At 38.1% G+C, this 11,785-nt stretch overlaps 1 protein-coding gene across 1 annotated transcript in view; it reads left to right on the top strand.

The window, feature by feature from the left end:
- The first annotated feature begins 226 nt into the window (after window positions 1–226).
- The window catches only part of COMMD10 (COMM domain containing 10), a 74,205-nt gene continuing 62,646 nt past the window's right edge, over window positions 227–11,785 (top strand). The window contains exons 1-3 of the mRNA XM_058169654.1: window positions 227–442; window positions 9,363–9,453; window positions 11,461–11,571. Of these exons, the coding sequence (XP_058025637.1) occupies window positions 408–442; window positions 9,363–9,453; window positions 11,461–11,571 (237 nt within the window). The 5' untranslated portion in view covers window positions 227–407. The remainder of the gene's footprint in view (window positions 443–9,362; window positions 9,454–11,460; window positions 11,572–11,785) is intronic.

Raw genomic sequence — 11,785 nt, 5'->3', positions numbered from 1 at the left:
GCATGTTCAAATTTGTCCTGCTTTGCTGTGAATATCCCTCCTCCAAAGCATCATTTTCTGTATCATACTAAAGTATGGGTGAGAAGTCACGTACCTCGGAAATGGATAAACACTAATCTTTTGGCCAATGACCCATGATTATGACACTCAGCCAATGGAACGATAGACAAGTTTGGAAGAGGTAGCGCTTCTACGCGCATGCTCCGCCGCGTACTACTCGCCGGCAGCAGCAACTACACGCTCCTTTCTGACGCTCCCTGGGGATGAATCCCCGGAGAAGGCTTAGAAGGCGAAAGGCGGAGCTTGCCTGATTTGCGCCGCTGGGATTAGCTTTTCCTGGACCAAGCTTTTTGAGCCGCTGATTGGCTTTCCGGGGAAAGGGGATGGTATGATTGACGGCGCTCAAAATGGCGGCGCCCATGGTTATTCCCGATACCGAAAGGTAAGGACGAGACTCTTCTGATGTTTCCCCTCTTGCATAAAAGGCGCTGCGTGTTAATACCATCTCGGCTGCGTTTGGATAGGAGACGCCCTTTAAAAATAATGCAAATAAGTGATGCAGGCTAAAATGCAGACGGGCGGGGGGAGGGGGAAGCCTCTCTTTCAATGTTAACGCTTGGACCGTGGAGCAGAGAGAAAATGCTGCACCAGCGGAGGCTGCAAAGGGGGAATAAGGAGCCAAGGGCCACCCACGCAGAATCATTCCTGACTTTCTAAGAAGGGGCTTCCTGGCCTTGTCATATTTTCTGAGCGCAGTATTTTTCAGCTTTGGCAACTTCGAAACGTGCGGACTTTAAATCCCAGAATTGTGGGACGTGAAGTCTGCAGAGCTTCACAGTTGCTAAGGTTTAAATGCCTATGGAGATTCTCAGTCATGGTTGTCCCAAGGTGCTTTTTTTCTTTTCTTTTCAAGAGGCAACTGGACTTTCTGTTTTTTCTTTGAAGACGTTTCTCTTCTCATCCAAGAAGCTTCTTCAGCTCTGACTGGATGGTGGAGAATGGAAGGATTTATACTTCTTGCAGACAGCTGGTCATTTGCATTCTTTTAGCCAGTTGTTGAGGCCACTTGGAGGTTTATCTGTGTCCTCAGGGTCACCTGAGTGGCGCAAATGGGTGTGGAGCCTTCTTGGAACTGTTGAAGGGATTGTGTTGTAAACTGGAGATAGATGATGATGTATCCCTCCCCCTCTACTGAGATAGGGATGTTCAATTTTGACATAGATGGCCTTTTTACCAGCTGTTGCTAAGGTTGAGGAACACTGGTGTGAGATTTAAAACCCAAATTTGATATTCACAACTCCAAGACAAGTCTGATTAACAAAATCAAAGATTTATTGTAAAAAAATATGAAAATAAAATAAAATAAAAAAAGCGGTTGCAAGCGCGGCCTCTTAGACTCTTCCCAATTGGATTGAGTTCAAAGAGCGCAAGAAGCAGTTTTCAAGCTACACATTTTATACTCCTACACAATGCACGCCACGCCTAAGAAATTCCCCCCTTACCCACTTTGTCCTTTTAGTTGTTTTACACCTTTAAGGGTCATCTTGGCAATTTCCGTCCATTCTCTGATATCTTTTCTTATTTACTTATAATTTTCACCTTGGGCCGATGTTCCTGTCTCCTGATAGGATTTTTGGCTCAGGTGTAAGTTTCTGTCTCTGGGGAACTCTTATCAAGTCATAATACATTGTCTCCACAATTGATTACATTACCAATTGTAGTCACTTTGCATAGTCAGAAAACAGCAAACAGATAGTCTCACACTTTGGTATTACATTTGTTACAATTTATAAAAGAATAACCTTTATTTATTTCCTTTAATTCCATTCTTTTTCTCTTCTACCTTAATTATTCTTTTATACTTTTAATAATTCATAACTCCTATGTTTTCTTTAGGTTCCTGTGGAAGCAAGTTTTTATATTCTGAATCTTCTTTCCCCAACCCGTTTTCCTACCTTCATTATTAACATTGTTTCTTTCCTTCCGCTTTCTATTGAAGTTGTTATTAAAGTCATGCTTTTCATTATTAGTTTTATCATCATTTGTATGAGAGGAATCAAACATGGTAAAAACATAATAGCCAAGAATCCTAATATTGCAAATTTTGCTAATTCTTTCCAATTTGCAAACCATCCTCCGAACCAGTTATTTACCCCATCTAAGGTCAATCCTCTCCAGGTTTGGACTGGGACATGAGCTAATCTTATCTGTAATTTCCTTTACTACCTTTCCACTCTCATCTATTTCAATGCAGCAATTACTCAAATTAATTACTTCGAGCACTGCTTGCAGCCAAATTACCCTGTTTAAATGGGCTCTCTGGTACCTAAGGTGCCATCTTCCACCCATCTAGCAGGTCCATAATAGTGGATGATCCTCTCTGGAGTCCAATCATCACCCTTCCAACTTCCGATTTTTATATCGCTTGGTTGTATGGCTCTTTTTGCTCGGACTTTATCTGATAAATCATCATATACAGTTAGTCCCAGCAATTGTTTCTGTTCAATGGGGAGGAGAAAAAAAACTTGGCTTTATTATTCCTAGGATGCAAGATCCGTACTACCCCTTGGGTAGATACCCATAGGCATCTTTTCCACATATCCAATACATACCTTCCAGGGCTACCCAGTCCAGGGTGTCGTTTTCAGGATCCTTTAAATAAGCCATCTTAGTTATTTCACTTAATATCTCCTCCTTTGATATTCCACTTTCCCCCCACCAACTATTATTGCTCCATACAATCAAGCAAATCATGTCCCCTACTGCTATTCTCCTATTTTTCCTTTTTCTTTCATAACATACTTTCCCTACTAAATTCGTAGTTAATGCCCAGGTCCCCTCTTTTCCTTTTGTGAAATTGAGAGTTTTATTTTTCCACATATTTATCACAATATCATGTTTCAATTCTTGAGCTTCCCATGGCCATTGTTCTCCCATATTTGTTCCTCCACACACAAAACAATTACTTACGATTAAAGTTTTAGCAATTTCTTCAGCCAGTTGCACAAACATATTCACTGCTTTCTTAGGAAATTCAGGTAATTCTAATTTCTCAAATTCCTGGTAATATGACCAAAAGATACTTTTGCGTATTGATTTTACTTTGGTTGTTTCTATTTTTAATACTAGCCACCCCCATGGATCCTTTCCGGTTCCGTCTATTCCTATTCCAAATTCTTTATATTGGATTCCTTGTTCTGTATTAAATTTCATTTTGTATGCAATCTGTTAAGTCAGTTTGCAAACAATCAGGAATCATAGTGTGGTATATCATTGTGTTCTCAATCTTCCCCTCTCTCTTTGTCATTTTTACGCATGGCTCTAATGGTTGGGCAGGTTTTAAGAGTATAATAAGAAGGCTTCCCCACACATACCACCTTGTAATGTGCCAATACATCTTCTATGATCTTAATATCACACACTATTTTACACTCTGTACACAGAACACAATCAATACAGTGAGAACAACAACAACACCCACAAAGGCACCTGCAAAACCAGCACATCCAGGAGGTAGTGGATTTTCTCACTCTTTGTTTCTTTTGGTTGAGGCAGAAATATAAACAACAATACAGTTCTGGATAGAAAAATTTGCAAAGTTTTGATCCTTATGCCTCTTATTACCCCTCCTTCTTTCAAGAAGATCGACTATTGGTACATTAAGTCCTTTGAACTTTGTCTTGAGTGGGTCTCCTTGGTGAGACTCCACCTCCCACCTCTCTGGGGCTGGCACGGGTCCTTTCACTCGAGTGTAGTGAGTCCAACCCTTCTCGGCTGTCTGGACTGCAGTTTCGGAAGTGAGTAGTACTTGGAATGGTCCCTCCCACTTCGGGGTTAACTTTTCCTCCTTCCAGCTCCAGATCAGCACCCAATCACTGTGGTGGAATTTGTGGACTGGAAACTCCAAAGGTGGTGTTCGAGCCAATAGTCCTTTTTCCTAAGAAAATCAAAATATCTGGACAGTTTATGCACATGTTGTTTCAACACTTTGTCTCTGGTTTTCAGGGAATCCATGCATATGCTTCCTGGATTGAAAGCTACTCCAAACAACAATTCATATGGTGATAATCCAATATTCTTTCTAGGTTGAGTGTAACAAAACTCTTGACACCACTGCTGCTGTAGCATTACTGCAGGGAAAATCTTCAACCCATCCTGTGAGGTGGTCCACTATGACCAATAAATATTTTACTCTCCCCACTTTTGGTAATTCTGTAAAATCTACTTGAATACATTAAATATTTGTCTATAATTGACTTTGCTACAGGATAAATTCCAATACAACCATAGCATTTTAAAAGTTCATCTACAATAGCTTGAATTCCCCAATGAGTCCCTTCATGAAGTTTTTCTATTTATTCTGGTGCTATTGGTTTACTTATTACTTGCCTCCCATCTGGGAGGAACCACTTTCCCTTATTGTTATTATTATTATATTTGGCCAAAGGCATATACTATCTCAAATGCACATCTGGAATCTGTGTATATTGTCCCAATTTTCCTCCAAAATACATAAGAGTTTGATTTAGTGCATACAATTCACAAGTTTAAGCAGACCAATTTTGAGGCAAACCCCCTGCTTCCAGGATCTCTTTAGTATGCCAGTTTATCTCCTTTCTCCAGGGGTTTTTCCTCCAATTCAGGCCTTATTTTAGTTTGTAAGTTCATTACTTCAGAACAATAATTTTCTAACCCATACTGATCCATTGATCTGGTGTTGGCTAAGAACTATGCTGGATTCAAATTGTGATCTGTAATTAAAACCCAATCTGTCTGCTGCATCATATTTTAGATGGGGTGCTCACAATGAGGGCTCTCCCAAAGGTCAATTTCCTACTTTCTTAGACCAATATTGCGGTAGCAGCAATTGCTTGAATACATATTGGCCATCCCCTTATTATTGGATCCATTATTTTTGACAAGAATGCCACAGGCTTCTTTTGTCCTGCCCAGTCCTGAGCCAACACCTCTTGTGCAATTCCATTCTCTGTGTTTACAAATAGATGAAATGGTTTTTCCAAATTTGGTAAACTTAATACAGGAGCCTTGGTTAAAGCTTGTTTCAAATTTTCAAAGCTTTCTTTTTCGTATCCCTCCCATTTCAAATTCCAAGGTTCAGATTGCATTAACTTTGCATACCGGGATTTGGTGAGATCAGCATACCCATCAATCAATCCAGAGTCTGCAATATCCAACCAAACCTAATAATTTCCTTAGTTCTTGCTTGTTTTTAGATAGAGGCTGAGATGCCACCTCTTCTATTCTATCAGGAGTGACTTTCCTACTCCCTTCACTAATTGTGTATTCTAATGCTTTGTCCACTTAATCTCATCTCTGCAGTTAATACTGATATCAAAGCACACTGCCCCGGTGTCAATTAAAAACACCACTTCCTCTTCCTTAGGTCCCACTACTAAATTTATCATGGGATCTCCATGGAATCCAAAAAGGAATCGCCCATGACACTACTACTATTGACTTTCATCTTCTACCATCATATTGTACACTTATGCCTCCCTTCTTCTAATCAGGCAGTCTTAAACTCTGTTCTCCCTGCCCCACCATGTCTTCTTCCCATTATCACTTGGTTCCACCCTTGCATTCCTTTATTCCTTCCCTGTCTGAAGGTTCCCTGTGATAGCTAGCTGGGGTTTCAGATTTCCCTCTACCACTTCCTTACCGTTGCTACCATGTACCACCCACAACATCCATAAGTTTCCAAAAACAAATCACATTGACTTATTCAACATCTGCCTTCCATCCAGTCCTACTTTCTCTAACTCTTTCTTCTCATAACATTCCTCCTACCACTGCCATCCTGGCTTCCAAGTCAGCTATGTCTATGCAGACCAACTTCCTGGCTTCCATTAAAACATCCTCTCTCCCTTCTACTATTGCATATCCATTACTTTTGTCCCCCTTCTCCCACTCGGGAGGATCCATCTATAAACAAATTAGCTCTTTCTCCCAAGGGAAAATCCATTAAACCAAATTTAACCTTAGACTATAATACAACTACCCCAACAAAATAATGTTCAAGATCTAATCCTCAACTCCTTCAGGTGTTATTTTTGTAGTTCTTACATTAATCAAATGTATTTTGATTAATGTAAAATCCTAAGTATTTTATCTTTCTTTCTACATATTGTAATTGCTAACTCATGTTTGAAACAATTCCTAAAAGGGCAACAACTATATGCTGCTAACAAATAATGCCTTAGAATGGAGTACCTAAGCATTCAAAATCAGTGTATCCCACACACAGACATTTGAAGTAAAAAAAACAGCTTTAAAAAAGAAAACACAAAATCTAAACGAGGTATTTTGGATCAATGCTCTGAAATATATTCGGGCCAAACTTTAGTATCTGTTATCTGTTTTAAGTAAAATGTGAGTCAGATTCAGATTCCATTCAGATGGAAGCATATTCTCATTGAATAGGTTAAAACATTTGCAAATATAAGCAAAGTCTTTCAAAATAATTTCTTTTATATATAGGTTTAATTAAGCATTTTAAACAAAAATTTCCAAAAGAAAATAAAATCAAAATTGTATTCAGAGCAGAAAAGAAAATATATCTGCATAGCTTTTATATGCAGATGAAAGAGACCAAAACAATGAGAGGCAAGGCTGCACAAGCAGGTCTCCCATTTGCCCCACCTTTCCCAGACAGGCTCAACAGAGGGGGGGGGGGATGTAAGAGAAAAAAAATGGTTAAAAGGAGCAGAAAAGCCTCACTCCCCCTCCCTTTCCTACTTCTCTTGCATCTCTAAGGCAAGAAGGTCCTTGAGTAAGAGAAAGAAAAGTAACAACCAGCGAAAGGAAAAAATGTTTAAAACACTGCACAGAAATCTCACCCCTTTCCTCCACTCAGCAGTCTCTCAACAAAATAATTTTTTCCGTTTCTCCCTCTCTTTCTAGCTTTAGTAAATCACACATTTTCCCCATATTTTCCATGGGATCTTTCTCATTTCTTTTCCTTGCAACTTACTGTTTCTTTATACGAAAGGGAATTAAAGTACATTCACACCAACTTTTACCCTCAACATACTTACATTTGCACTGCAATCAAACTGCTTGTGTAAACCAATTTCACAATCAAAATCCCTTTCATGAAAAACAAACATTACCATTATTTCAGGGAGCTTTCTCACAAACCAATGAGCTCCATTTGCTAAATAATTTTGTGTACTATTATCAGAGGGTTTCATCCTCCATCTAGGTCAATCTGTACCTCGTTCCTCAAGCAGTGGGAAAACTAAGGAAGTGGTTTTAATCAAATGTGATTTTGGGCCCTAACCACTGCCAGTTTCCCACAACTTCAAGCCCAAGCTTACTTAATTTACTTAGTTTACTTAATTTGCCGACCAGCCAAACATGTCACAATCAATTCAGTTCCATTCAATTCTACATGCACATCTAAGACTTTTTAACAGAAATCACATCAAATTGTTCAAGTCAAATTACATAAAACATAAACTAACCATATCTTCTTTGGTCAGCCCCAGCTTCTAAATCATCTTACTGTATGGAGGGGCTTCCCCAACCTCTAAGTATTTTTCCCTAAAGGACTATTTACAATTTGGGGTTCTTCTTAATTGTTTCAGTGAACTTCTCACTTTTACTCAAAGTTACATCCATTGTTCTATCTCCTCAAGCACTGGATTGTTGCTAATTGTTTTTGCCCTGAGGATGTTTGTCCCTTCTGATTCTAGCTTGAATCTCCCAGCCAGCGCTGGCTTATTTTTAAAGATCCAGACTATTCTCTATCTATCTTAGATCTCCCAGCAATCGCTGGCTTATCTTTAAAGATCCAGACTCTTCTCTATCTAATTTGCACATCTCCTTAGCAGCTGTTCTAAAAGACTATTGGAAGGGATTTCTACCTCCCTATTTGTTAGTTTTACAGTTACTTTCTTATTATTTGCTTTACAACAACAACAACTGTTTTTACAACAACAATTACTTAGACTCTTGAGAGTTTTCCTGACTATGGTTCCCTGAGGTTCTCGATCTTATGGCCACTCAAAATCCACAACACCAATTCGCTTCCCTTCAGGCTGGCCTTCCCCCTCGCGGGAGTTAAGGAAACGCAACCTTTCAGGTCCTCACTCGCTCTGGACTTACCAGTGTTCCCAGAACACAGTCCAACACACACACAGCCATTATCGCAGAAACCTCCCATAATCGCTCTCCTGACCACCCAGGTACAATTGCATGTTTCCTCCTTCGGGACAAAAGTTTCCTACCTGGGACCTGTGCACTAGGATTACTTGGTCGTCCTGGACCTCTGTTGTTGACTTTCTTTCTCTTTCCTATTCTTTGATTTTGTAAATCAGAGTTGTTAATTTATTTTGGCTCGGAACCCGCAATGGGAAACTAGATCTCAGGCAACTCCAGGCAGTTGAAAACAACTGGCGCGCTCCTGGATTTTACTGAGAACAGCATCCCCTAGAGATTCTTTGAGCCCCACACTGGGCGCCAAGATTGTGAGATTTAAAACCCAAATTTGATATTCACAACTCCAAGACAAGTCTGATTAACAAAATCAAAGATTTATTGTAAAAAAATATGAAAATAAAAAAAAAAAGCGGTTGCAAGCACGGCCTCTTAGACTCTTCCCAATTGGATTGAGTTCAAAGAGTGCAAGAAGCAGTTTTCAAGCTACACATTTTATACTCCTACACAATGCACGCCACGCCTAAGAAATTCCCCCCTTACCCACTTTGTCCTTTTAGTTGTTTTACACCTTTAAGGGTCATCTTGGCAATTTCCGTCCATTCTCTGATATCTTTTCTTATTTACTTACAATTTTCACCTTGGGCCGATGTTCCTGTCTCCTGATAGGATTTTTGGCTCAGGTGTAGTTTCTGTCTCTGGGGAACTCTTATCAAGTCATAATACATTGTCTCCACAATTGATTACATTACCAATTGTAGTCACTTTGCATAGTCAGAAAAGAGCAAACAGATAGTCTCACACTTTGGTATTACATTTGTTACAATTTATAAAAGAATAACCTTTATTTATTTCCTTTACTGGCTTATCAGTTGGATCTGCTGGCTCCATCAGACTTACTTCTGAATAGATTGTTTTAAAATAAAATAAGTCGTTGCCCTTGTTTTTCTTTGCAAGACCAATAAGGGAGGTTGGAATCACTTGACTTCTGTTTCCTGGAGGTTGGCTGGAGATTTTCAGATTGCCTTAAAATTCAGTCAACTTACTTAATTTAATATTAAATTGCTATTTGACAACTTGGTAAAAGCTGGGAAGGAGATAAATTCAAAATCTGTTATTTTAAATATCTATCTATCTGAAAAATGTGGCTCGCTTTTTAAAATTTTCATTCCTTTTTTTTTAAGAGTTCAAAAAGCTGTGACCTTGATCAATGCTCTGGATACAGGCAGATTCTCCCGCCTTCTCTCCCGCATTCTTCAGAAGCTTCACATAAAGGTTGGTATAGAAAGTGAAAATGACCCCAAATCCTTCAATATTATCTGGGCAGCTTCCAAATATGTGACCTTCAATTGTCAGCTACAAGTAGCCATGTGGGCCAATAAATTCTGAGCATAGAATACACCTCTGGAGGATTCTCTAATAAGGGAATAAGGTTGTAAAATAATTATAACCATGCATTCTGTTTCAGAGTAGGTTGACATTCTTTTAATCTATTTTTCATTAAAATAGGATAAAAATACAAATAACGTTGTTCAAACATCAAATCAACTTCTCTCTCATTATCTGATAATTGAGTCATTAGGGACACTAATAATTAAATTATATCCTTCCTGACTTTCAGTGACTCTGGACAATTTATAAATTGTTTAGCATATTACAAGCAAGAAAAACAAAAAGAAAGGTAAAGATGGTAGAATGACAAGATCAGATGGGAACAAAGGAAAACAAAGGAAGCCTTTGGCCATCCTTGTCTAAAGCCTGGGTGAAGAGTCAGGTCTTCAAGGTCATTCAAAACCTCAGCAGGATGGAGGCTGTTGGGATTTTGGGGGAACCACATTCTAGGGATAGGTGCTGCTACAGATAAGAAACTGTGTTTTCAGGTCAAGATAAGTGGCATTGTTTAATTGATGGTTCCTACAAGTTCCAGATTAATGAATTGGCTGGGCATGTACTGTGGGAGATAGGAGATAGGCATTTCTTCAACCCATGCCATTCCAAGTTTATAGTATGGTACAATAGTTCTAAAACTAAAAATGATAGCTGTAATCTATCTGGCGATAATTAACTGAAGGACATCCTTCTTTTGGAGTGCCCAAGAGCTGCATTTAACATCCCTTGCAAAGCTTTTTAAAGCCTTATCTAAATCGTCATATTAACAATTTTTAGTTTAGATTGCAAAAAACCCTATTGAATTCAGCTAATAGATAATAATTCCTGATAGATCACTTGTATCTCCTAATGTAATAAAAACAATTGTTTGAAAAAAATTAAAAGGCAGTGGTTTTTTTAGTGGCAGCAGTAAGTTTTGTTTATTTTATATTGCAGTTTTTGTTTTTTCACAACTGAATAGCAATTTTAGCAGTGTTTAGCTATCACGATCATCAGTGGCTCAGAGGGTGCAGAAAACACATTTACATAAATAAAGAATACAATATAGAACAGAATAGAATTTTTATTGGCCAAGTGTGATTGGACACACAAGGAATTTGTCTTGGTGCATATGCTCTCAGTGTACATAAAAGAAAAGATACCTTCATCAAGGTACAACACTTACAACACTTAATGATAGTCATAGGGTACAAATTTAACACTTAATGATAAACCACTTAATGATAGTCATAGGCTACAAATAAGCAATCAGGAAACAATATCAGTACAAATCATAAGGATACAAGCAACAAAGTTACAGTCATAAGTGGAAGGAGATGGGTGATGGCAACAATGAGAAGATAAATAGTATTGCAGATTTAGTAAATAGTTTGACAGTGTTGAGGGAATTATTTGTTTAGCAGAGTGATGGCATTCGGTAAAAAACTGTTCTTGTGTCTAGTTGTTCTGGTGTGCAGTGCTCTATAGCGTCGTTTTGAGGGTAAGAGTTGAAACAGTTTATATACTGTTTCATGATATATATAGACAACAATATTTTAGTCAAGGAAGTTAGATATTATAGAAGGTAAATTGGGAAGCTTCCTTATTACAAAGAGTCAAAGCAGCACAAATGAAATTCTTGTGAAGCATTCTGTTCTCCTGGGTTTCTCACTTTAACGTTAGATAACAGACATTTTCCCCCCTAGTGACTTTGAAAGAAACATTGCTAGCTAGGGAAATTTATTTATATTTTCAGGTAAACTCTTTGCCTTTGTATTTAAGTTTGCATTTGATTAGTTTTTTATTCTTTTCATATTTATCTTGAGCAGCAGGTATGGAATTGGACATGGTGCAATCATTTAAATAATTTCCTTATTTTAAAAAATTAAACTGGAGACTTTTTACAAATTTCAGACAGAGAGTACTTTCACACAAGAAGAGGAAGAAAAACTTCAAGCTGCATTCTCAATAGAAAAACAAGACCTTCATCTTGTACTTGAAACCATAACATTCATTTTGGAACAGGTATTCACTTTTTAATGTTATAATTTTGATATGTTTGTAAATATTTAACTTGATATAGAGAAAAAGATTTTTCAAAGTTTGACGTTAAAAGATAGTGCTCCAAATGGCTAGTTTTTTGGTTTTTTAAAAATGGATGTCTTGGTGCCTTGGAAAAAAGTAGAGATCGTCACTATGCATTAAAGAATTATTGCTACAGTGATAAGTTTATTATATA

This window comes from Ahaetulla prasina, chromosome 2 (assembly GCF_028640845.1).
Source record: "Ahaetulla prasina isolate Xishuangbanna chromosome 2, ASM2864084v1, whole genome shotgun sequence".
NCBI classification, from domain to species: domain Eukaryota; kingdom Metazoa; phylum Chordata; class Lepidosauria; order Squamata; family Colubridae; genus Ahaetulla; species Ahaetulla prasina.
Note: the sequence above shows the minus strand (reverse complement) of the source record. Positions and strands in the feature narration are given on the sequence as shown.